Source organism: Cydia fagiglandana, chromosome 17 (genome assembly GCF_963556715.1).
Source record: "Cydia fagiglandana chromosome 17, ilCydFagi1.1, whole genome shotgun sequence".
Lineage (NCBI taxonomy): Eukaryota > Metazoa > Arthropoda > Insecta > Lepidoptera > Tortricidae > Cydia > Cydia fagiglandana.
The window spans coordinates 13,748,391-13,774,586 of NC_085948.1; the positions used below are offsets into that span (position 1 = coordinate 13,748,391).

The 26,196-nt window shown below is 41.8% G+C and overlaps 3 protein-coding genes across 4 annotated transcripts in view; 1 reads left to right on the forward strand and 2 right to left on the reverse strand.

Moving 5' to 3' along the window:
- Nucleotides 1–859: 859 nt before the first annotated feature.
- LOC134672609 (transmembrane inner ear expressed protein) lies at nt 860–5,381 on the reverse strand. Its single transcript, XM_063530564.1, has 4 exons — nt 4,881–5,381; nt 4,384–4,536; nt 2,080–2,178; nt 860–1,032 (listed from the first exon to the last, which is right to left on the reverse strand). The coding sequence occupies exons 1-4, from the start codon at nt 5,002–5,004 to the stop codon at nt 869–871; spliced, it is 540 nt and encodes a 179-aa protein (XP_063386634.1). The 5' UTR covers nt 5,005–5,381; the 3' UTR covers nt 860–868.
- Nucleotides 5,382–5,711: 330 nt separating this feature from the next.
- LOC134672610 (UPF0047 protein YjbQ) lies at nt 5,712–13,984 on the forward strand. The gene is made up of 4 exons (XM_063530565.1): nt 5,712–6,114; nt 6,354–6,490; nt 7,341–7,469; nt 8,952–13,984. Exons 1-4 carry the CDS (start codon nt 5,958–5,960, stop codon nt 9,024–9,026), a joined length of 498 nt encoding a protein of 165 aa, XP_063386635.1. The 5' UTR covers nt 5,712–5,957; the 3' UTR covers nt 9,027–13,984.
- LOC134672585 (putative leucine-rich repeat-containing protein DDB_G0290503) overlaps nt 13,767–26,196 on the reverse strand; it is a 33,020-nt gene continuing 20,590 nt past the window's right edge. The window contains exons 4-12 of one of the 2 annotated variants that reach the window (XM_063530531.1): nt 25,675–25,899; nt 25,018–25,219; nt 21,851–22,018; nt 20,777–20,928; nt 20,009–20,169; nt 19,206–19,362; nt 17,911–17,970; nt 15,915–16,086; nt 13,767–14,673 (exon numbers count right to left, since the gene is read on the reverse strand). In XM_063530531.1, coding sequence (XP_063386601.1) covers nt 14,624–14,673; nt 15,915–16,086; nt 17,911–17,970; nt 19,206–19,362; nt 20,009–20,169; nt 20,777–20,928; nt 21,851–22,018; nt 25,018–25,219; nt 25,675–25,899 — 1,347 coding nt within the window. In that variant the 3' untranslated portion in view covers nt 13,767–14,623. Of the gene's footprint in view, nt 14,674–15,914; nt 16,087–17,910; nt 17,971–19,205; nt 19,363–20,008; nt 20,170–20,776; nt 20,929–21,850; nt 22,019–25,017; nt 25,220–25,674; nt 25,909–26,196 lie in introns of both variants that reach the window. The other variant, XM_063530530.1, reaches the window with a different exon arrangement.

A 26,196-nucleotide genomic window follows, 5' to 3' on the forward strand; every position in this document is an offset into this window, starting at 1 on the left:
CACTTGCATGAGATAATGTTTATGTCTAAACTAAATGATGTTTTTAATAAACTATACTATACGTATGTAATGTAACTAGGTACCTAGGTAGTTCGAAATATACGATAAGGTGTGTCCACATCTGGTAAACATGCCAGTTTGCCATCGTACGATGAAGGGAATAGCCAAGATGACAATCGGCCATATAAAATGGAAATGAGTCGCTTAACTTCAAACTCGGGTAAATCCATCTGTCAGATTATGCGATTTTGGTATTAAGAAAACGTAATAGGGTAGATATTTGCTGAGAGGGTCCAATGGATTTACCCGAGTTTGAAGTTAAGCGACACAAATAGTCATGTGATTTTGCGTAGCATCTGTCATCCCGATAAATTTTTTTGTTCTCGTTTGGCGTTTGTCTAAGTACGATTTTCATCTTGGCTTGGCCCTGCGGCCTCTAGGACTCAGGACGCGTACAGTGCGCTAGCGACGCATTAGCAATATGTAGACGAACCAGGTACAGTCCCATTCAATAATAACTTGCACAACGAAGAGCGCAAAAATATGTGACACCCTCTTATTGCGCTAGTGGCTACAAATAAGATAGTGTCAACTATCTTTACAGTACATACTCGTATGGTGCTACTTATAGCACATTACGTAACTGTTTCGAATTTAAAAGTCCATGTGTACTGTAAAACTTTGTACGATACCACATACGATACATGTGCGAATAGGTAATTAGCAACTGGTGTCGATTTATAACACTCCCTTCGGCCTTGTTTTAATTTATCGCCACTCGTTTCGAATTTTCTATTTTTCGCACTTGTAATGTACTATTGTGGCCTTCGTTGTTTAATATATTATTGCAGGGTGTATATAAGTAGGTTTAAAAGTCCATCTTGTTTGGCGCGGGCGGCTCCGCCGGCGCCTTGCCGCCCCCCAGCTTGGCGAGGTGGCTGACCTTGGTGGCGAACTTCACGAAGCTGAGCCCCGCCACCTGCGGCTCGGGCTTCTGCGGCTGCCCCTCGGGGAACGCCGCGTCCAGCGAACCTGTTTGTAGAGTGGTAATAAAACGGTGGTCGCACTAGTGTTGTAAGTACTGAAAACTTATTCAACATTGCCTATACGCGTCCAACTTCAACTCATTATACAAGGAAAGATCTAAGGGAGAAGATCATCCGGAAGAAGACGTAACTCATGGATCAAAAATCTTCGAAAATGGTTCAAACCATGTTCAAACAGAGCACACGCTCATTATTCCGCGCAGCTGTGTCTAAAGTTCGTATAGCCCTCATGATAGCCGACCTCCGGTAGGATATGGCACTGGAAGAAGAAGATACTCCTTAGTACAGGCGACGTCAGAGATATGTTTACACTTTTGCACCTTACTCCTTTGTAATAAGGCGAAAAGTGTAAACATATATTTGACGTCGACTGTACCATGGCAAAAATTGTCTGGCTTGAAAACACACAGTTTAGCAAGTTTGGGTTACGAAATACTTAGAATGTATATCTAGGTTACAGGCAAGGTACAAAAATATGTACACAGAACACTCTACCTTAATGTATGGGCAATAAGGTCGTATATACATATTTTTGGCAGTTTGTCCGTGGCGATATCCTAATACTTTGACTGTACATTTATTATCACCGTATTTGAGCGATATCCCCCGTAAACTGTGTTTTTAGGCCCCCCCCCACATCTGGCGTCTTTCGAGCGTCGGCGTCTGTCGGCGTCGGTCCAGCGCTATGGAAAATGACGTCGCTGCGCAGTTGCGTCGACGTCGGCCATAGAATTGTAGACGTCGACGCTCGAAAGACGCCAGATGTGGGGGGGCCCTTACGGGTAGATCTCAGATACTAAATTGACAGTTAATAAGTCAAAAGTATACCTAATGCAGTGGGCGGCCTAAACTATCCCTTATCCTAGCTAAAGTTAGACCAAGAAAAGTCTGCAGAGATTTTGACTCATCATTTCATAGAAGTCTGATGTTTAAAATAACACCTGCACTGCGTGTGCTGTCAAAATCTGCAGAGTTTTCTAGGTTTAACGCAAGACTAAATATTCAACCTTAATAATACATGAATGAGACTTACTTTGCTGCGGCGAAACGACCGAGCTCTGCTGTGACCCGTTGTTATCCAATTTATCCATAGGTTTAGATTTCTCCTTCTTCTCGTGAAGCAACTCCAACGCTGACAATCAGACAACGCAAGGTAACTTCATTTATTCTAACTTATCTAGATTCTAGAGCAAATAAAGATAGCGGTGATGAGATAACATTATACGTCTGCTTTTCTAAGTCAGAATAATTGCAATATTTGTTTAGATACCTGTAGGTATAAAGTACTGAATGTCTGTACAATTTGATTGCTGGTTTTTGTCTGCATACCTCCGTGCTGGGCAGAACTTTCGGCATTCAACTTACTGCAGGCAATTTTCTTCGAATTGTGGTTAATTTTCACACTGTTGACATATCCTCCTAAGGCCCAAGATCCTACCTATAGTACCTCTTCAGTTTGATGAAATTTAAATCCTATTCAATTGGAACAGAGTCGTTTTTGCTTTATTTCGTTCAATTTTCCAACATGCCAAAATCAACTCTATTTCCTACACTATAGGTTCTAATTTCAATGGCAATATTTGGATTTTTCTTTTGTATGACTGGGCTTTAGGAGGATATGAGCGACAGAGAAATAACAAACTTCCTGTTTCTCTTTTGCAGTGTCCGAAGACCGTATTGCAATGTAATAATGAACAATTCCTATACAGCGCCATCTTCTTCAGTTGTTAAACTCGGGAGCACGATCTTATCAACCAAAAATCTATGGTAGAATGACTTCTTCTTCTTCTTCGTGGTCGTGACCTCATGTCTGAGGGACGTGACTCCTATGGGTTATTCTTCCTACCACTGCTCTCCAGGCCTCTCGATCTTCGGCCATCTGCATTGTTGCCTGGAGCGAAGTCTGGGTAATATTTTGTACCACATCTGACCATCTACTGGGTGCACGCCCTCTACTCCTTCGTCCGTCGACACTCCCGGTAATAATGCACCTTTCTAGCGTATCCGTGCCGCGTCTGACTGTGTGGCCGAAGAATTTGAGGACTCTTTGGGTACAGATGGTGGATAGCCTTGTGGTGATATTGAGCTCCTTTAAGATAGACTCGTTTGTGCGGCGTTCAGTCCAAGATATATTCAGCATTCTGCGCCAGCACCACATCTCGAACGCGTCTATCCTTCTAAGTGCCCGGGCTTTCAGTGTCCAAGTCTCGGAAGCATACAGGAAGATTGAGAAGATTAGGGTATGCATGAGCTTTATCTTTGTTTTGCGGTTAATTCCTCGGTTCCTCCAGATCTTCTCAAGTCGCTTCACTGCTGCTTTTGCCATCTGACCTCGCCTGACTATCTCCTGATCACAGTCCCCGTCATCGCTAATTTGTGATCCTAAGTAAACAAACTTGCGTACTGAATCAAGGTCACGTAGCTCGTTGGTTCTCTGTGGATGGCCGCTCCGGTTGACAAACACTTCCCTTGTCTTGCCTTGGTTGAATGACTTAGAACCCTGTCATTTTGAAATTATAACTTTTCCTTTAGTGAAAACAGAAGTGTTGGTATAAGTATTGGTTTACTGTGACTCAGTACCAAGTTAGGCTCTTATCTCGGCTGCACACTAATTAAGTGTAGGTAAACTAATAAAAGTAGCATAAAATTGTCCTAAACCAGAGTAAGTATACAGCGGAAGAGTATCAGTTTGTATCGTAAGTACCTATAGCTACCCTAGTTATATCTTTTTTTATATAGCCAGCCAGCCGTGAACATTTCAATCCAAACAAATAAAACAATAATTTTCCTAACTTTTAAGTACCATACATGAGCAGGCGTGGCTCACTCCGCGATTTCGTCGCTTTGCTACAGGTAGCTCAAAGTACATCCGTTTTTTGTGGCTAGCCATAAGCCGCGCGTGGCGCTGTAGCCACCTAGCGGTCATATCTGTCCTGATCGTAACAGACCCGTTTTGTTAGAGAGTGAGTCTTCTGTAACTAGTATTATTATTTATTCTGTGACATAGGCACCGCCATACATGAGGCGGGGGCGCCATGCCATACTAATGGGAAAGAATGGGAATGATTTATATGTGACGTTCCACGGTAAAAGGTACCTTATGGGGGCTGGCACTTACGTCACATAGTGCCGCAATAATATTGGAGCGGCGTTAATAATAGCGTAAAGTTCGGTTTTCCTAGGATAGCGGTGCCGTCATTTAGCGGCCGTCTCCATACTAAATAATACGGCTAAATATCGATGTCGTAATATTTGTAGGAAACTAGAGCATAAGCGCCAACCGCCATAAGGTTCCTTTACCCGTGGGACGTCACATATGAAGCGCCGATAAAAATACCGTCAGTGAGCGACATGGCGTCCATGTTGTTGTCCTGAATGGTCTCGAGCTGGTGCCGGAACTTGGCGGTTATCTTCCGCCGCTGGTAGTCCGCCTCTATCTGCTGCTTCGTGCGGGGAATCCGGAACCGGAAGCAGCAGCACACCATCACGACTGACGAAGGAGTGACATATTGATATCAACTATTGTTGACAGCCAAACTTCGTAAGCTAAGCATCGAAAGCTCGTATCTCACTATACATTCACTATTGAGATACGAGTTTTAAAAAGAGACAGTTTGCTTAGAGTTTTTAGTTATGGGTAACAATCTAAATAGTAAATATAGCAGAAATGAATGTCTGGGGACTGATGGTGACGGTTACCATGATTTTTAGGTACTTGAAAAGAAATTAATAGGTGTAATTTAACTATTTACGAAAGATATTTAGCGGATTTAGCTCTTTCAAATAATCCGCGCTTGAATGTGTCAAAAATGTAATTAATTAAACCATACGTACTCATAACTGTCACCACGCCTAAACAAATGAACATAATGTGCCAAAGCTTCAGTTCCCCCATAACTTTCTGCTCCAGCCATTGCGGTTCCTCCATACCCGCGAAGATCTTCTCTCCAATCTCCATTGTGGTTATTTTATGTCTTTATCAACAAATATATACAATAAAAACGTATGAATACGTCGCGTCCGCTAAACGGTTCACTCGGAATAAAGACTAATTGTCTCTATTCCTAGGAGTGGTTTGCCACACCTTGTATTACGCTATCAACCCCCGGCACTCCCGTAAATTAGTTTTGACTCAACACATAGATTCCGTGTAACGTTTGTTCAAATAACAGTTCATTAATGTTACTCGCTGCCCCTTGTGCATTTGTTTTTATTAAATATTTAACGCGTTATTATTTGAGTTAGGGCGTGATTCTCGTTGAACTATTTCAAATTTCCCGCTAACTATAAGGGTGAATTGGATATTAGTGTTGCTAGAACTGAAGTGTATAGCATCGTTACAAAATTAAAGAAAATATAACCTGAAAAATTGTAATCTAAATATTTACTCGTTTCTTTGAATATACATTAAATTATAAAAGAATAAAGTTTGAAATAAATGCATTATCTATATTATATTATCATAAAAAATTAAGCCTATTTTGATGTAAACGTATGAACATTTGCTTTTGTATGATAGTTAATTAGATGTAATTAAACAGTTCATATAATTAAACTAATTCATATTAACAATACACAAAAGTTTAATTAGAAAATAGTAGCCAGGGTTGATAAAACTTGCAATGTCCTATTGGAATTTATGAATGAAATTCGTATTGGACTGCTGATATTTTTTTTGCTGGCAACTATTCGATTTTGTTTCTCTTTCGTTTAACGACTGTTTCACCTTCCCGCAGAAAATAGGGTGTCGAATCTGTCCTATAACCTCCGCTATATTTATTACTATTTAAAGATCGAAGATGAATCTTTTATGATAATTGTGGGTCAATTCGTGTAAAGGTTTTATTAAGTGATGTTGTGTAATATCGGTTGCGTTCTTGCGGTCATTCTGTAGCGTTTGAAAAATTAAACATGGCCTCGAACCGAGGACTTCAGATCGGGTCCGCGTGGTTTCAACGGAAGCTGAACTTGAGGCCGCAGCACCGGGGCGTGCACCTCGTCACCGAGGAGATCCTCAAGCAGGTGCCCGAGTTGTCGCTCTTCGCCATCGGACTCTGCCACATCCAGAGTGAGTACCACTATACGCTAAGACGTCGCTCCTACTTCTACATTGCTGCACCCCCTCCCACTTGTCAATTTGCCCTACATTTTAATCTCGCGCGATTTTTGGTTTACAATAAAAGTAATGAAATTTGCATCAACGTCGATAACGCAGTGGTCATATGACTATAGTAGTAGGACAGTGCGTGAAATGTCAAAATGCGTAACGTATGTAAACCGGCTGACGAGAGGGCACGTTGTTTTCAGTTATGCACACTTCGGCGAGTCTCGCGTTAAATGAAAGCTGGGACCCAGACGTACGAGACGACATGGAGATGATGCTCAACAAAATCGTGCCCGAGGGACTGCCGTACCGCCACTCCTGCGAGGGCCCTGACGATATGGTAATAATCCACACTTGTCATTAAACATTTTGTTTTGATCTACCCTTCTATGCTGACAATTCAAACTTAGAACATTCTCAGAGTGTCAGCTGTTTGTTTATACCTTTTGAATTGTCACTTGTTTGCTAATTTGTGAGTCTTGAAGGTGACCCATAGCATATGCGTATGCATTGCTGTGATCTCTTATCAGCTATCAAACATAATTATAAGCAAAACCTCTGGCTTCAATTATATTGTTGATATGCTGTGATATTATCAACTTTCTTATCATTGTGACCTTGTTTATTAGTAGGCCAAATCTGATGATAAAAGGCAAAAACAAAACCAATTTTTTTTATGAAAGCTCAATAGATGTGTCCTGATGAATCCTATGATACTTTAAAGATGTGTTACGAGAAATCGTAACCCAATTAATTAACCATTAAGATATTATGTCACGATACAGTTTAAACGACGATAATTTTACTGGTGATTTAACCTTACTCTTTTGCAACCGAGAGATTGAGATTTGGTTACTTAATGAATTCTAGTGACATGTGATAAAATTGTCATTTAACTGTAATCAACTCTCATCGTATCAGACCAGGTGTAAATAAGGGCTACCAGGCCACATATTTTGTCGAATAAGTGAATGTATAGAATAATTATTCATGTACAGTGTAAACTCCAATTATAAAGTCACTTGGTATAACGTGTCACTATAACGTTGAAATTGTTGCCTGTAATTGGTTTACTTTGATATTTAATTAATTTCTCTCTATTTAACAAAAACTCTCTATAGTGTCAAAAAACGTCCGGTCTCATTTTATTGGAATTTTAGTAACTAAAAAGAGAATGTGTTGTCCCACAGCCGGCTCATGTGAAAGCGTGCTTCTTGGGTTCCTCTCTCACAATTCCCATCACGGACGGGAAACTAAACCTGGGCACATGGCAGGGTGTATGGCTGTGTGAGCATCGGAATCACGCGGGCAGTCGAAAGGTACAAATCTTTTACATTTACTACCTCTTTTTTTTGACAGAGTAGGAATGCATTTACGCACGGAGTATGCTTTTATTTCTCACTTATGTTTGGGCGATGATAGTATAAGAACACAGACTAGGTACCTACTAACTTATTAAAATATTGATTGAATTAGTTAATGTTACTAAGAAACCTTGCACCAAGTATTAGGCTTTCGTTCAAATTTACGTTGAGAAATCAATCTCAATTAAAATGTCATTGGCTATACTGTATTGATTATTTTTGGGCTTAGCAATTCAATACTTTATCTTGCTAACAAAAAATAACTCTAATAAGTATTAAAAATAAAGTATGGGAAATGATCATATGTGAAAAAAACTTGTCATTTCTGGAGTCGGAATGTGTAAATTATTAATACGTAGCTCTCACAGCATTTTTGTTTTAAATTAGTTTTAGTTGCTTTTGTTTACTACTGTATTGTGCTGTGACTTAATGTTTCATATTTTCTTATTGAACAATAAATTATAGAGAGCATTTGATCCTTTAGAGATCCCTGAGACTGTATCTCAAATCATATGTATCTATATATCTTTGTATATCAAATGTATCTTATTTCGAGTTATTATGACGACCGGTCTGGCCTAGTGGGTAGTGACCCTGCCTATGAAGCCGATGGTCCCGGGTTCGAATCCTGGTAAGGACATTTATTTGTATGATGATACAGATATTTGTTCCTGAGTCATGGTTGTTTTCTATATATTTAAGTATTTATATATTACATATATCGTTGTCTGAGTATCCACAACACAAGCCTTCTTGAGCTTACCGTGGGGCTTAGTTAATTTGTGTAAAATGTCCTATAATATTTATTTATTTATTATTATTTATTTATTATTTGCGAAAAAAATCTGATAAGTCAGAAATCTTACTACCAGTGTATCAGTAATCAATATAAGGGGTAGCATGATGTCATTTGTAATCTGTTGCAATAAAATTTTGAGTTGCAAGCTATAGTTCGTTTTTTTTAGCATTAGAAAGAACTCCACAGAAGCAAGCGTGCAGTTTTTATCAGGCTCTTTAATTGTTAATAATTATTGAATTATCTAATGTAACATGGTCAATACATATAATTTACTTCAAATTATTACCGCTAAAAGTGCCAGATTTGGAACCACAAGCTTACTTCTGCGAAGTTCTTTCTAATGCTAAAAAAAACGGACTATAGCTAGGTGTGTTTCTTAAGTTAGGAATCAGAGAAAATAATGAAGTTTGTATTTGCTACAAAAATATTATCTGTAAATCCGAATCGTCTGGTATGAAGATTGTAACCACTATGTTGTTATTGAAGAGTCAAGAGTGCAAATAGTGCATCACTGATATCCAAATGGTAGAAGTAGAACGCTCAAACCACATTCCACGTCAATGTTCAAGCGAGATCCGATGTAGTGTTAACAATGTTTGTTTTGTTTGTATGATGCGAGTACAGCCTCTTATCCGCAGGTGGTGGTGACGCTGTCGGGCTGCCCCCGGGACTCGCCGCTGTCGGCCGCGTCGCCGGCGTCGTGCTCCAGTTAGGAGCGGGGGGGGGGCGCGACCCCCCACACGCACTCGCACTCGCACGAGCGCGTCTCGTCCAAGACCAGGAGGTAAACGGCGACCAGTCGTAGACGAAGAGATACGCGACAATATGTACATAAGATTAATATTTGTCCCCGGGCTCGCCGCGGCCGACGCCGCGGAGGCCCGCGCGTGTAATATAGCTTTTATAGGAATTGAATGATCTCGGCGGGCCCCGGGCAGGCCGCGGCGGCCGCCGGACGGTTTTAACTAATTGTTGTTTTGTTGTTGCGACTTGTCGATATGTACATAGCTGGCACGGCCCGCGCCGTAGGTTCCATTGTTGAGATGGTTGATGTGGCACCCACTTTTACCGCTAATCTTACTGAGATAAGGGCGGGGACGGTTTGTATCGATTGACTTTTCACTCCTGCACTCGTTCAATATTTTCCAAGTTCACCGGGAGACACTATATTTTTTAACATGACCGCACGTTAGGCATTTTTATGAAGTCGGACACTCATTTTACTATACCAATTTTGTATGTAACGTACCGGGCCGACGCGTCGTCGTCGGTCCCGTAATGTAAGAGCTGCGGTAGGTTATCTAGTTAAGTGTGCGTCTACGATAGCTCCCTTCTCTCTCCGTGTTAGGATAGTCTATACTAGTACGTGAAACGAGTCCATAGCTTTAAATGTGTCACGCCCGTTGTATCAACGGGTCCTTCGGGGCGACAATGAGCTAACCTTCAGTACTCCTAGGTGTAGTTGTATATCATTATCTTAAGATCATGTAAGTGCCTCGGATTTATGGGGTGGTCATCTAATCGTTTGAGTCGACGTTACGTGACATCGACCGGCTTGCTCTACACTCTTGTCTTTAATTGCGAACGATTATATTTTCACTTACAATATGTACGTAATAAATTAAAGTTTTATTTGGCAACGTGTATAAAAGACGCATGTGTATAGTTGTATGTCTTCCTATGTAAGTTCCATCGCGGTAGAGCTCGGTAAGTGGTTGGGATCACGCCTCTGTTCCTGATTCGGTATTAGGGTATTCGGTATCACCTTATCCGGCCACGTCTATGTTACTTAAATAAGGTAATTTATACTATAAGAGGTCTGAGAATCCATTTTAGGCCTCTCACTAGAGCAGGGGTTCCCAACTTTATCTGCGTCGTACCCGTCCTGACGACGAGATTTTTTGTGCCCCCTTTAGATTTTGCGGTGGCCAAAAAACCGAGAAAATCTACGAGAATTCGTGATTGTCAAAATTCTCGGCGTCACCCGTGCCATCGCGATTAGGGCATGCTCCCGGGAATTCCCGAGACTGATTTTTCTCGAGAATTCCCGGGAACGGGCACTTTCAGCCAGTATCGGAACTGGAGACAAAATTCCCGGGAAAATATCGAAATTTCGGGAAATTTATAAATGTTATGTTATATCGATTTATGTCTAATTGCGAATTGGCTACAAGCCAAAATTATGTTGTACATATATATATGTATATATTTTTTTTTCCTAATACAATACTTTGTTCAACAGAGCAATGGTATATGAGTACGTTTTCTTCGACTGGTTACATTTGTAACAGATTAAGATCCAGTTTAAGTGACAGAGTTTAGATGCGATCAGTTATTTACAGTCAGTGTCATCTGTCCAGTCCACAAAAATGGCTCGAAAAAGAGATGCTCAAACTATCGAGGAGTCGCTTTACTCACTACAGCGTAGAAAGTTTTGTCCAACGTAATGCTCTACGTAGCGCTTTGCTTCTACTTTCCTTATGCGCACTGCCAAGGAATGGAATTCCTTGCCGGCGTCTATATTTCCGTGTTCTTATAACCCGGCAACCTTCAAATCAAGAGTGAACAGGCACCTTCTGGGCGAGCTCGCTCCATCGTAGGCCACGTCTACGCCTCGGCTATTCTGTGGCCATGAGTAAGCCCATTCATAAAAAAAAAAAAGAAAATGATCAAGAGGCTGGAACCATATTCTGAAAGAATCCTTGGGGATTACCAATGTGGTTTCCGCAGAAACCGCAGCACGACGGACCAGATTTCCTTGCTCAAAGAGATTATGAAGAAGAAGTGGGAGTACGCCCAAAGCGTTCACTTTTTGTTTTTGGACTTCACTAAGGCCTATGACAGCATAGATAGGGACGCTCCGTATGCCATTCTTGTAAATTTTAATATCCCTAGAAAACTAGTAGTACAGCAACAAAAGAGTGTAGGATGCGTGTCAGGGTAGGCGGTGAGCTCACCGAGGAATTCAAGGTGATGACCGGTCTAAAGCAGGGAGATGCCTTATCACCCATGCTCTTCAACTTAGCCCTTGAACATGTTATCCGAAAAGTGTTAACGTTGGACATAAGGCTGGAATTGAGCGGCAAGCACAAAGTGATAGGGTACGCGGACGACCTGGCTTTATTAGGGGAAAGCCGCGATGAAGTAGTACAGGCAGCCAGTGTCTTGGAGCGAGAGGCCCCTAGGATAGGTCACAGGATTAACCAGTCAAAAACTGAATACATGAAGCGCTACAAAAATACACGAGTTCAGCGCGGAAGTCTCCATGTTGGGAATAGGAGGAGATCAATATTCGCATCTAAAACGCCATGCGATGCAGCGCAGCCCTCCATAAAGTGTTGATGTCCAGGCTTCTCAGCAGAAATACTAAGTTAAGGATATATAAGACCGCTATCCGACCAATCCTTATGTATGGGTGCGAGGCCTGAACACTAACACAAAAAGAGGAAAGTCAGCTCCTCGTAGCGGAAAAAAAGATCTTTCGCAAGATCCTGGGACCTATCAAAAGAGACAACGGCACGTGGAGGATACGGGAGAACCCCGAAATCGAGGAGTTGGTGGCTGGACCCAATATTATCGGCGAAACGAAATCCCACAGACTTCGCTGGTTCGGTCACCTATTAAGAATAGGAGAGGATCGGGCTACCAAGAGGGCATACCTGGGAAGACCGACTGGTGGCCGCCCGGTAGGTCGGCCCAAGTACCACTGGGGAGACAGTGTGGAAGCAGATCTGCGTCAGCTTTAAGCCGATAATTGGCAGGAAACGGTGCAGGATCGGGAAAAGTGGCGTGCTTTCGTTTCGGAGGCCAAGACCCTCTTTGGGTTGTTGAGCCGTATTAGTTACTTAGTTAGTTGATTCTTAAAAAACGTCTGAATTTGAATATTGACATTATAGATAGGTATATTTTAGTCGAAATATCAACCGTTAAGTATGATTTAGTTTAAAAACTAATAGAAATATTAACTAATCATTTGGTTATAATAATTTCAATCAAAATGTTAACTTTATTAATTTTCCCGAAATTTCCCGCATTCCCGGGAATTCTCGGAACTGGTCCTGACCCAATCCCGGGAAATTTGAAACCTTTCCCGAGACTGACATTGCATGCTCTAATCGCGATACGCCCCTACTGTTGGGAACTCCTGCGCTATTTAGAGCAAAGCGGTCGTAAGACTAGATAGTGTAGTGAGGATCGATTGCTTTCGAAAACGTTCCGGGAACGATCTCAGTTCTGTACATTCCGTTTCGCATTCCGCTTTACATGTCCCAACGGCGCTTGTGTGGCACAATTTTACACATGAGACTTAGTTAGGAGTTAATAAATTATAAATAGTAGGTTACGGTGTAAGGCACTGAGCGGCGCCGCTTAGACGTTTTGATACCGCGTGTACAAAGTTAGATGTCTCGGACATGACCGGTCTCACGGACCTTAGACTTACCTCACTTAGGCAGCTTGTACGTTCATACTCGGCCTTTTAGACTCACCATTATATTATCGACTAAACCGGTTATTTTTAAACTTGTTTATCTTATTAAAGTAGTTTTTTTTAATCGTTATAAACAAAGCTTTGAGCTTGTGTTATTAGTTGTAAAGGGTATCTTTATATACTTCACTTGTGCTGTTTGACGATTTCATATTTTCGCATATTCTACGGTTTTTCATGATTCGTATTCTTTGTAATACCTAAGTTTTTCTCTTTTGATAGATTCGGGGAGTGGGCTAAGGGAAGGTTAAGTGCTTTTTAATACATAATTAAGTAAGGGATGTAAATATTTTTTGCATTAATATAATGTACAATGAGCATTAATCAGTGTACATACTGTTCACGTGTAAAAACGTTTCAAGTGCTATTCGTGTATGAGTGTTAGATAAGCCACTGCCATTGAAGATTTGCCTCTTGTAATATACTCGATTTATTTTTGTCACGAAACTATTAACGTTTAGTTTCAGCTTTGTTATAGTATCAAAAATAGTAAAGATAATAAATATCCTAAGTAGAAGTTTTCCAATGAAGAATAGCGACTGGCTCGCGTAGTTGTAACTCTCGTTTGTTTTATCGTTAAGTGTTTCTCCTCGGGACACCGTTGTTTTTGTTGTTCATTATATAGCTTATAGATTGTCCCAGTTTAGGCTGTTCAGTGACAACGAATGTGCTAGTGTTACCTTTTAAGTGGTCGCAAAATTTAGATTCCATTGTGTTCCTTTTGAGGACCTAATGTTTTGCAACCGTGTGCAATTGTGCAGTCCCTTTCATAAATGCCATTTATTTGTCCTCCTGTGTATGATGCAATGAGTGTTTCACAATTTCAAATATATTATAAAGCGTAACAAATTCACTATAAGGGCACGAATTTTATCTAATTATTTAATCAGTATCATTAATTTGATAATTAATATATTTATTGCACATAGGAAACGAGGTTGTAATCATGATTAATAAAATAACCAAGAAGGGAGACAAATAATTTGTGTGTATATTATTTAAGATCAATTATTATATCAATATTGTATGATTGTACAGCGATCGGTCACTACTTGCTGGTATCGTGCTCACTCAGTGACGTCAGAATTCTGTCGCAATCAAATGTAATTGTATCATATTACTTGTACAATATAAATATATAGATCCACAATTATGAAAGAGATTAAATATTTGCAAAAGTTAAAACATGAGTTTTATTTATTGCTAAGTTAAATTCAGTCGTATTGCGGCATGTTTACATTAGGCCACATGTCCCAACAGTATCTAACGCTGCGTCTTATGTAAGCGAACAACTCGCGAACGCGACGAGACGCGGCGGGCCCAAGGCGTTCGCGTTCGCAACGAGATCGCCCACGTAGAACCTTCTATAGGTATCAAAGGATTGATTCACCCCGCGCCGCATCGCTTGGCTTCGCGTTCGCGTTTTGTTCGCCTACGTAGTACGCTGCGTAATCACTAACAGCCGGCTGCTTGCCTACTGTCAGCCTAATGTAAACATCTCCAAGGTGCTTTACAGTTTTATAAATGCTTCACAACATCACATACACAGCGAAGTTTCTTTTCATCTCTATTTGTTAGAAAGAGACTTCCGCTTGTATTACAGGTTATATTACTATTCCTGGGGCGCATTTTATAAACCTACAAGTTACAATTTTACAGGTGTAAAATGGCAAAACTGACCAAAATGCCGCTCATCATACGTGTGTCAAACGCCCGTAAACTTGTAGCTTTTAAAACTGGGTTCTGGCAGGTATAAGAGCACCTTTACATTGGGTTAGTTGTTGTTAAGGCTACACTACACTATATATTTGGCATCTTCGGTGCTCACGGCGCCATCTCCGCGCTGGTGATGTTGTGGGGTCCGGGGCCGGCGTCTGTGGATGATGCAATATTTATTAGCGTAAGGGCTCATTTAGACGATGCGAGTTTTATTACATTGCGGGTTTTGATTGGTCGGTTGAATTGAACGTAACCAACAGTCCGCAATGTATTAACTAAAATCGCATGCGAGTTCGCGCGCCGTCTAAATCAGCCCTGTCATAGATATTGAAATGTAATAGTAGTAGTAGTAGTAGTAATCACTTTATTGTACACAACACAGGTTTACAAAAATAAATTACAGTAATGGAAGTACAAAGGCGAACTTATCCCTATAAGGGATCTCTTCCAGCTAACCTTCGATTAGATGAGAGGAAAACTCCAGTCAGGTCAGATAGACAAACTTACGGGATGTACAGTAATATTTAGAAAAAGTAAACTAACGTATTGTCAACTCATAAAATACATAAATAATATTATCGAATAAAATACATAAAATACATACTAGCATACATACAATACAATACAATATATATATATATATATATATATATATATATATATATACAAGTTTAAAGTAGAAATAAAGGTTAGTACTTAACCAGATCACGCAATACTTATTATAGGATTGTAATGGTCTATGATCCTTTATAAGGAATTTCTACCATCATCTATATTGAAAATCCGCGGAGCGAACAACACTCTATTGTGAGGAAAGTCCCTACAAATAGTACGTAAAACACCGCGTGCAATTACGGAAGGATAGTTTTTCTCAGCTCGTCAAATTATAGTGCAGAAACTTTGACACTTATGGATATATAAATTTACCCAGTAGCAGGCAGTTCAGACGATCCAGCTTAATTTATAGTCATGGGTTATGGTTAAATTCTAGTTTTTTTTTTGTCGCATGGTCAAATTCTAAGGCCCTGGGTCAGGCGTGGCTCACTCCGAGATTTCGTCGCTTTGCTACAGGTAGCTAAAAGTACATCAGTTCCGCCCCAATTTTGGGGAAAGTGCCTGGGGGCCGATTTTTCAATTACGACCACTCGATTTCGTGTATTTCGTTCAATAATATCTCCAGTACCCGGCATTTAAATTCTACTAATAGAATTGAAAACGAGTGGTCAATACCAATCTAATCACAATTTCTATCGCTCGTATTTAAAAAAATTGTTCGCTGTTTTCCACCGATTTTCGAGTGACGAAATCGAACGCTCGAAATTCAAAGATCGGCCCCCAGCTCCACCTATGCCGTCACGCCCGTCACCTACGCAAAATTAGCAAGAGTCATACATACCTTCAAGCTTAACTTTAGTCTGCACCGTGTCCATACTGTCCTTGAGCTTGTCGAGCGCGTCTCCGAGCCCCGTCTTGATCTGCCCGAACTCCTGGGTGACCAGGGATAACCTCCCCAGCAGGTAATTCAGGTTATCGTTCACTTCTGTCATCCGCGTCGTGATTGTGCTCACCTGAGTCAAAAGTCAAAATAATCAAGATATCATGCGTAAAATCGGTACATATTACTGATATAATAAATAAATATTACATTCTTACACAGATTGACTAAGTCCCACAGTAAGCTCAAGAAGGCTTGTGTTGTGGGTACTCAGACAACGATATATATAATATATAAATACATAGAAAACAACCATGACTCAGGAACAAATATCTGTGTCATCACACAAATAAATGCCCTTACTGGGATTCGAACCCAGGACCATCGGCTTCACAGGCAGGGTCACTACCCACTCGGCCAGACTGGCCGCGTAGCCAAGATGCCAATCGCTTACGCTTCGTAGCGATCGAAACGCAACTGTCACTGTCGCGCTAATACGGAAGAGTGATAGAGAGACATAATACTTTTCGTTGTCGAAGCGATAGCGATTGTACCCTTGGCTAGGCCGGCTGGTTGTCAAAATCGACATCGACATCGACAGAAAGATGAGTTACACAGTTTCCGCCATAGAAAGATCTGTGAAAATTCTTAAAACTTACAGGCTGGCCCAAAATTACGAAAACAAAGATATTGGACAGATGGAATACCACCCTTACGCATCACATCATTTACGAAATGTCAAAAAAATTATAACTACAATCATTTAACATAAACAAAAATTTATCTTTAAAATAACCCTGTATCAAAAGCTAATGGAGAATTAGCTTTTGATACACATACTGGAGTCAGTTATGTAACGCTGCCATACATGACCCAAAAAAATTTTATTAAGCTATGAGCTTCATCACATCTGATATTTGAGTAATTCTAAGCATTTCTAGCGTGAAGTGGGGGGGAGGGTGGGGTACAAAGACGGCCGCCATCCGTCATCTTTAAAAAAAATCTACTCTGATCCTGGTGGGTACTAGGGCAAGTTTGGTATCATTTTCGTATAAACCAAAGACGTAGAATTCATTGCTGATATTTGTTTTTTCAATTTCATAGTAATTTTACAAGAAAAACGTAAAAAGGTGAAAAATTTGGTTGGAGATTTTTGCTACGCGGAGCCGAAACTACAAAAGATAGAAAGTTGAAATTTGCACACTAGATTACATTTATAAAGTGTACAAGAGATAAGAAGCGATTTTGAGAAATTCAACCCCTAAGGGGGTTAAAAAGGGGATCAAAGTTTGTATGGGGTTCAAGTTTTATTTTAAGCTAGGAATTTGAAACTTCGTAAAACGATATATTATTAAAATACAAGAAAACTAATTTCAGCGTTTTTGAAAATTCATCCCCTAAGGTGGTGAAAAAGGAGTTGAAAGTTTGTATGGATATCAAAAAAATTTTCGAACGCGGGACTTGAATCTTTGTATTTGGGGATATTATTAAAAGACAGGAAAAGTAATTTCAGCGTTTTGTAAAATTCATCCCCTAACAGGGTTAAAAAGGGGTTGAAAGTTTGAATCCATTACAAATCCGAGTAGACACACATTTCTTATTGGCTCCCAGGCTTGAAATGCTTAGAATTACTCAAGGAACATATGTGATGAAGCTCATAGCTTAATAAAAAAATTTTGGGTCAACTTTATAACTGCTTCCGCTAACAAACGCAAACGTTTGTTAAAACTATCAACAATATGCCGCAGCAAAAAATTTTGTAAACGTATTTTTGTACCATCCTGTATACTACTGTATAGGATGACCCATTTAGAATCTCGCTTCCATGGCCAACTCGCAATCGTTGTCGCCTGTCCATATTGAGCTGTTATGAATGTGTGTTTTATAGAAAACAATTAGATTAATGGACGTTTTAATGGTCGTTATTTCTAAAGCTATAAAGTCTATAATTGATTACCTTTCCTTTCATGCCGTCCAATGTCGTGGCGGTAGTATTTACATACTGGTCGGTCTGCTCCTGTGGGAATAAGGATTTATAATAGAATTAAAGGTTAACGCACAGATGTCGTCTACAATGCGCGTACACCTACTCTCAAAGGTTAACTTCAAAGGTATGTTTATTTCAAAAATCATTTTTATTGCTCCTCCACCTCCATCAGCATCATAACACCATGAGGGCTCATTTAGACGATGCGCGAACTCTCATGCGAGTTTCATTACATTGCGGGTTTTGATCGGTCGGTTGAATTGGACGTAACCAACAGTCCGCAATGTAACTAAAATCGCATGCGAGTTAACGCGCCGTCTAAATCAGCCCTAAGAGTCTTAAATGCGGCTTTTACAGGCAGGGCTTTTACAGATTTGACGTTCAGACTATCGTTGCAGTTGCAGCTATGTCGCAAACAGAACATATTGCAGGTTGGTCGCGCTAATGAAATAACTGTTGCTTGATCGCAAGCACGACGTCGCGACACGTCGCCGACGCCAAGACGGCGGGTGAACACGCCAGACAGAAGATTGATAAGTGTGCAAGAACCCTAAATTAGCGGGTTTACGCCTCATAAAGTGTTTTTCCATTGCTAAAGCCCCATGAATAAAATATGCGGCAACTGTTTGTTCTGCGCGTAATGACGAGTGTTAGTTACTACGTTACTTATATTGTTAACAACGCATTATGGACTTTAGGTTTGATGGTAGTAAATAAACGCAACGTTAGGGTTCTTGTAACATGTAAAACATGTTAGCCGCGTTCTTAGGTGATAACGTTTTTTGTCGACGGATGTAAATGACTAAGGTTTGTGTGAGCTGAAAGGGTTATTTACATACACCTTAGACGACCTAGCTAAACTCGGCTGCCGGCTCGGCTTAAATTTTTAGGGTTCCGTACCAAAAGGGTACAAACGGGACTCTATTTCCAAGACTCCGCTGTCCGTCCGTCTGTCTGTCACCAGACTGTAACTCATGAACCGTGATCGACATTTGAAATTTTCAATGATGTATTTCTGTTGTTTAAAATAAATATTTAAGTGGGGCTCCCATACAACAAACGTGATTTTATTTATAGTTTTTTGCGTAATGGTACGGAACCCTTCGTGCGCGACTCCGACTCGCACTTGGCTATAGTTTTTCAATGTTACTATTTATTTTACTTACACGCCTTACTTAACTTTTCCCACTTTTGAAGATGTTCTAACGATGGGTAGGTACCTAACCGAAGGGTAGGGTAGGGTAGGGAAGGGGACACACACTTACAGTGAGTTTATCCAACGACCGCTGGTTGGCGGTCATCTGCTGGTACATGACGCCGATCTGCCGCCACACTTGCGACATTTCCGATTCTATCTTGGCGCTGGTGTTACTCAGGGCTGCTGCATGGTTCTCGATCATCTTCAGCTCTATGCTGTCAAATCTGTAAGTTTAATAAAGGATTAATATTGATCGACACCGTCATATGTTTAATTTATTAGAGTTCTACGCACTCGAAAGGTAAGGGATTGTAGGATTGGTAGGTACCTATATTTGACTCTCTCACCTACCTACCTACCTGCCTATCTTTGCTCATTTGATTTGAGCAAGCATCGATTAAACATCATCTTCTGACTGTTAGAATTTTAACAGAGAAAGGGCAAAGGTAACAAAGAGATAAACTCCGAGTCGAGTACAAAATAAGATAATTGTGTACTTTCACGAAGAAAATGTTGAAAAGTGGTAGTTAATAACAAAGGTCCGCCTAGATCTGGTGAACGCACCACGAATATGTGCATTCTCTCCATTCCATAATATTTTTAGCATTATGCATTCCATAATACAAATCGTAGCGCGAGTGCAGTGCGCAAGCGATTCGCGAATGGCGTGCTAGCGGCGCATTCGCCTATTATTTATTTTTATTTATTTAGAAACAAACAGTCTCTTATACTTAACTTTCTGAAGGCCTACCGCGAACCACTTCGTTACGTTCGTGTTCGTACGTTTGTTTGCCTCAGGGCAGACAACGAAATTTCGCGGTAGGCCCTTTGGATGCATCATAAGATGAAAGAGGGATAAGACGTTTCTACCTGTCGCTAACAGATTTGTTCAGCCGTGAGCCCTGCGCGCGGACCAGCTCTCCCACTTCAACCAGGATCTGGTGGACGCCGTACTCGATGCGCTTCTTCGTTGCCAGTACGTTGTCTGCCGTCGATTGCATCACGTGCTCGTCCTTTGCCAATGCTTGAACCTAAACAAAAAACGTATTTTGTAGGTAAGTAAAGTAAAAATCCATATACTTAAAACCATTTTAAGCCTGGAAGAAATCGCAGTTTTCAAGGGAAAAGCAAAATAACAAGGTAGGTAAGTATTTACCATTACACCTGCAAAGGTTGTATTGTACCCACAGATATATGAATGTTCTTTATGCTTTGAGGTTGTACCATTATTACCTTACTAAAGTCAGTTGAAAAGTAAAATAGTTGAAAAGCTTATAGTAAATATTTGCTGTTTATTTAGTTAAATATTTTCTATTCTGTTTTTCTGTCACTTTATATAAAATGCCGACTAGTCGGCAACTATACTTCGTTTTTTTTAGCATTAGAAATTAGGTAAACAATCTTGATGTGTCTTTTAATTGAAAAACACATTTTAAAAATAAGTTACGGCAAATATGTAACAATTATGAATCTAATACGATCATTTATATTCTTCTGCTTTCATAAGTAATAGTTTTTGATTTTTTAAAAGCGTTTTTCAATAAAAAGACATGTCAAGATCGCTTACCTTCTTGCAAGTTCTTTCTAATGCTAAAAAAAAATGAACTATAGTTGGTACATCCCTACTTTTCACTCTACCTCAGCATGAAGAGCGATGTAGTTCCTAGAAATATCCGTAAGCGCTCGCTCGCTCAGCGTGTTCCCTTGCGTCAAGCTCTGCTGGATGTCCTCGTTGGTCCTCGTGAGGCGGTCGCTCAACTCCCGGAGCTTGGTTACGACTTTAGATATGCCTGTGGAAAGTTATCATTGTTAATTTGCGATTGGGACTTTTGAAACTTGTTTAATCCGGTTCGAAGGATCAACTTAGGTATTTCACACTAACATTTAGCAAATTATAGGTACCCGTTGTCTAATATGGATACACCGCAGACCCGTATACCCGTAATACTTTTTGCTTTTCAGCTACAACGTGCGCAGAAATACATTGAAACAGTATCACAGTTTCTACTTGAGTTGCAGGTAAACCTATGCACCCCATCTACTATATACTGCCGTGGCGCAGCGACCCGAAGTGGATCTTGGCCTCTGACACTAAGGCCTCTGACACGCCATGCTTCTCTGTCTAGCGCCGTTTCTGTCCAATCGACGGCACCGAGCTCGATTAGCACCCCATCTGTGAGTAACTAATCTACTCACCCTGCTCGTTATTCTCCGTGAGACTAGCTCTGGCAGCAGCGACGGCGTCCAGCGTCAGGTTGGTCGACCACCGCAGGTCAGCTAGCCGAGGCAGGTCCTTCCAAGAGGAGTTGGACGGTGGATACTCACCCTGCTCGTTATTCTCCGTGAGACCAGCTCTGGCAGCAGCGACAGCGTCCAGCGTCAGGTTGGTCGACCACCGCAGGTCAGCTAGCCGAGGCAGGTCCTTCCAAGAAGAGTTGGACGGTGGATACTCACCCTGCTCGTTATTCTCCGTGAGACCAGCTCTGGCAGCAGCGACAGCGTCCAGCGTCAGGTTGGTCGACCACCGCAGGTCAGCTAGCCGAGGCAGGTCCTTCCAAGAGGAGTTGGACGGTGGATACTCACCCTGCTCGTTATTCTCCGTGAGACCAGCTCTGGCAGCAGCGACAGCGTCCAGCGTCAGGTTGGTCGACCACCGCAGGTCAGCTAGCCGAGGCAGGTCCTTCCAAGAGGAGTTGGACGGTGGATACTCACCCTGCTCGTTGTTCTCCGTGAGACCAGCTCTGGCAGCAGCGACGGCGTCCAGCGTCAGGTTGGTCGACCACCGCAGGTCAGCCAGCCGAGGCAGGTCCTTCCACATGCTTTCAGCGTCGCCGAGGAGTTGTTGAATCTTCTTCACTTCCTTCTCTTGGCGTTCCATGACTGTTAATAGAAATATGTATTTTACTGACATATAACACTTCCGAATACCCGTGAAATAGATATATTTGTGCAACTAGAGAGTATAGTTATTTATTGCTGCTGGGGATAATTTGGGACAGCAGAGTCGAGGACATGAGGGCTCATTAGGTACAAAAACATTGCTATATCTTATTTCGGGATGTTTACGACAAAGCTACATTTGTTCTTTACACCTCATAAAGTCACACCAAATGACATCGTTGGGGATTTATGGGATTACTTGTTGTGCATAATTAATTCGTATTTTTACGGAAACGTACGAACGTGTCTTTCATCTATTTCAGTCAGTCTCGGTACAAAAAGTAGGTAGGTACTTACTCTGATTTTGATTGAATAAGTGGCATATACGAACGTTCCAAAGAAAATACGATGGAAACGCGGGAGCAATCGCCGACTTTTCTTATTCCGTGTCGACCTCGTACAGCGTCATAATAGTTTTTTTATTAGGTAAGTACAAGAACAAAGTCAGCGGTTAGTAGGTACCTTCGGTCATCTTGCTGTGCCAAGCCTCGTCGGCTAGCGAGATCTCGCTGAGGGGCACGAAGTCAGTCTGCACGCGGGTCCCGTTGTACTCGCTTAGCTTCAACTCGTATTTGTTGAGGAGTTTCTCGGCGTCCGACATGTTCTTGTTGAATGAGTGAGTTAATAACCATTCCTAAACCTTAACAACAGAGTGAAGTGTGATGCTGTACCTTCGGTCATCTTGCTGTGCCAAGCCTCGTCGGCTAGCGAGATCTCGCTGAGGGGCACGAAGTCAGTCTGCAGGCGGGTCCCGTTGTACTCGCTTAGCTTCAACTCGTACTTGTTGAGGAGTTTTTCGCCGTCCGACATGTGCTTGTTGAATAAGTGAGTTAACCATTCCTAAACCTTATTACAACAGAGTTAAGTGTGATATTGTACCTTCGGTCATCTTGCTGTGCCAAGCCTCGTCGGCTAGCGAGACCTCGCTGAGGGACACGAAGTCAGTTTGCACGCGGGTCCCGTTATACTCGTTTAGCTTCAACTCGTATTTGTTGAGGAGTTTCTCGGCGTCCGACATGTTCTTGTTGAATGAGTGAGTTAATAACCATTCCTAAACCTTAACAGCAGAGTGAAGTGTGATGCTGTACCTTCGGTCATCTTGCTGTGCCAAGCCTCGTCGGCTAGCGAGATCTCGCTGAGGTGCACGAAGTCAGTTTGCACGCGGGTCCCGTTATACTCGTTTAGCTTCAACTCGTATTTGTTGAGGAGTTTCTCGGCGTCCGACATGTTCTTGTTGAATGAGTGAGTTAATAACCATTCCTAAACCTTAACAACAGAGTGAAGTGTGAGGCTGTACCTTCGGTCATCTTGCTGTGCCAAGCCTCGTCGGCTAGCGAGATCTCGCTGAGGGGCACGAAGTCAGTCTGCACGCGGGTCCCGTTGTACTCGTTTAGCTTCAACTCGTATTTGTTGAGGAGTTTCTCGGCGTCCGACATGTTCTTGTTGAATGAGTGAGTTAATAACCATTCCTAAACCTTAACAGCAGAGTGAAGTGTGATGCTGTACCTTCGGTCATCTTGCTGTGCCAAGCCTCGTCGGCTAGCGAGATCTCGCTGAGGTGCACGAAGTCAGTTTGCACGCGGGTCCCGTTATACTCGTATTTGTTGAGGAGTTTCTCGGCGTCCGACATGTTCTTGTTGAATGAGTGAGTTAATAACCATTCCTAAACCTTAACAACAGAGTGAAGTGTGAGGCTGTACCTTCGGTCATCTTGCTGTGCCAAGCCTCGTCGGCTAGCGAGATCTCGCTGAGGGGCACGAAGTCAGTCTGCACGCGGGTCCCGTTGTACTCGCTTAGCTTCAACTCGTATTTGTTGAGGAGTTTCTCGGCGTCCGACATGTTCTTGTTGAATGAGTGAGTTAATAACCATTCCTAAACCTTAACAACAGAGTGAAGTGTGATGCTGTACCTTCGGTCATCTTGCTGTGCCAAGCCTCGTCGGCTAGCGAGATCTCGCTGAGGGGCACGAAGTCAGTTTGCACGCGGGTCCCGTTATACTCGTTTAGCTTCAACTCGTACTTGTTGAGGAGTTTCTCGGCATCCGACATTATGTGCTTGTTGAATGAGTGGGTTAACCATTCCTAAATCTTAACAAAAGAGTTAAGAGTGATGTTGTACCTTCGGTCATCTTGCTGTGCCAAGCCTCGTCGGCTAGCGAGATCTCGCTGAGGGGCACGAAGTCAGTCTGCACGCGGGTCCCGTTGTACTCGCTTAGCTTCAACTCGTATTTGTTGAGGAGTTTCTCGGCGTCCGACATGTTCTTGTTGAATGAGTGAGTTAATAACCATTCCTAAACCTTAACAGCAGAGTGAAGTGTGATGCTGTACCTTCGGTCATCTTGCTGTGCCAAGCCTCGTCGGCTAGCGAGATCTCGCTGAGGTGCACGAAGTCAGTTTGCACGCGGGTCCCGTTATACTCGTATTTGTTGAGGAGTTTCTCGGCGTCCGACATGTTCTTGTTGAATGAGTGAGTTAATAACCATTCCTAAACCTTAACAACAGAGTGAAGTGTGAGGCTGTACCTTCGGTCATCTTGCTGTGCCAAGCCTCGTCGGCTAGCGAGATCTCGCTGAGGGGCACGAAGTCAGTCTGCACGCGGGTCCCGTTGTACTCGCTTAGCTTCAACTCGTATTTGTTGAGGAGTTTCTCGGCGTCCGACATGTTCTTGTTGAATGAGTGAGTTAATAACCATTCCTAAACCTTAACAACAGAGTGAAGTGTGATGCTGTACCTTCGGTCATCTTGCTGTGCCAAGCCTCGTCGGCTAGCGAGATCTCGCTGAGGGGCACGAAGTCAGTTTGCACGCGGGTCCCGTTATACTCGTTTAGCTTCAACTCGTACTTGTTGAGGAGTTTCTCGGCATCCGACATTATGTGCTTGTTGAATGAGTGGGTTAACCATTCCTAAATCTTAACAAAAGAGTTAAGAGTGATGTTGTACCTTCGGTCATCTTGCTGTGCCAAGCCTCGTCGGCTAGCGAGACCTCACTGAGGGGCACGAAGTCAGTTTGCACGCGGGTCCCGTTGTACTCGCTCAGCTTCAACTCGTACTTGTTGAGGAGTTTCTCGGCGTCCGACATGTGCTTGTTGAACGGGTGGCCGCCGTCGAGTGCTGCGTCAAGGCACATGGAGCGGAGGTTGTCCTGCGGATTAGGGAAGGTTGGATAATGATAAATGTCATTTAAAATATAAGATTGTATTTATTATTAGTAGAAAAATTAAATATGGTCCCGTAACTAATTATACTTTTAAGGATAAACTAAAAGCACTCTCAACTGACCATCGGTACCTAGATCTTTGTAATAAGATCTCCGAATTGTGAGTTAACAATTTGAACGAGTGTTAGATAGACCTTAATAGGACTTCAATGAAATTAGCTTGATGAAATTACTTTGGCTATCTGTCAAACTTTAGCAGGTGTATTATCGCGCACAATAAGACATGATATTACCTATAGGCTGATCTTTTCCTAACGTTAGGTGTCTAAACAAGAGTTAAGAAGTTTGCCTAGAGTCGATACCTCGAAAGGTTAATGAAATAGCTTGCCCCTATAAACTTTACTAGAATCGTAGATGATATGTGAATCATATTTACTTACCTTACTGAGAGCATTTTTCAAATTCTCAATCTCCTTCTTAACAGCATCTAACTTCAGGTCCGTGGCATCGAGGCGGCGCCCGACCGGGTCCTCATCAGTGGTCAGATTATTGTCCAACTCCGCTGGTTTCTTCCCCACGCTCGCGGTTAGAGACTGCAGACTCTTCTGGATGCCATCTAGTGCTTCCTCGGTCGCCTTCTGTGTTGTTTTTTCGCGTTGCTCTTTCTGAAAAGACTGTTATTTTTAGCTAAAGGTCGCTTTAGACAAAATGTAGCTATACTTAATACAAGTAATTTGGAGCATGTTTATCAGAATAGCATGACTTTGAAGTGTTTTACACGTAAGTTTAGTTAATTTTTCTGACGAATTCATAGTAAGCTAAATTTGACTGTCTAAGGGCCACTTGCACGATCCCACTAACCCGGAGTTAATCCGTTAAAACGCTAATCCAGTGTCAAATTGTACTGGTAACTAGAGATGCAACGGATAGTTGTTTGGTCGGATACCGGATATTCGGCCTGA

Bases quoted from the DNA above. Each gene is read 5' to 3' on its own strand.
- LOC134672609 (XM_063530564.1), bottom strand. From the start codon at position 5,004: ATGGAGATTGGAGAGAAGATCTTCGCGGGTATGGAGGAACCGCAATGG. The intron at 4,537-4,880 runs GTACGTATGGTT...CTCCTTCGTCAG, and splicing joins AGGCGTGGTGACAGTTATGA to TCGTGATGGTGTGCTGCTGC. The intron at 1,033-2,079 runs GTAAGTCTCATT...CTCTACAAACAG, and splicing joins GGTCGTTTCGCCGCAGCAAA to GTTCGCTGGACGCGGCGTTC.
- LOC134672610 (XM_063530565.1), top strand. From the start codon at position 5,958: ATGGCCTCGAACCGAGGACTTCAGATCGGGTCCGCGTGGTTTCAACGG. The intron at 6,491-7,340 runs GTAATAATCCAC...GTTGTCCCACAG, and splicing joins GCGAGGGCCCTGACGATATG to CCGGCTCATGTGAAAGCGTG. The intron at 7,470-8,951 runs GTACAAATCTTT...TCTTATCCGCAG, and splicing joins ATCACGCGGGCAGTCGAAAG to GTGGTGGTGACGCTGTCGGG.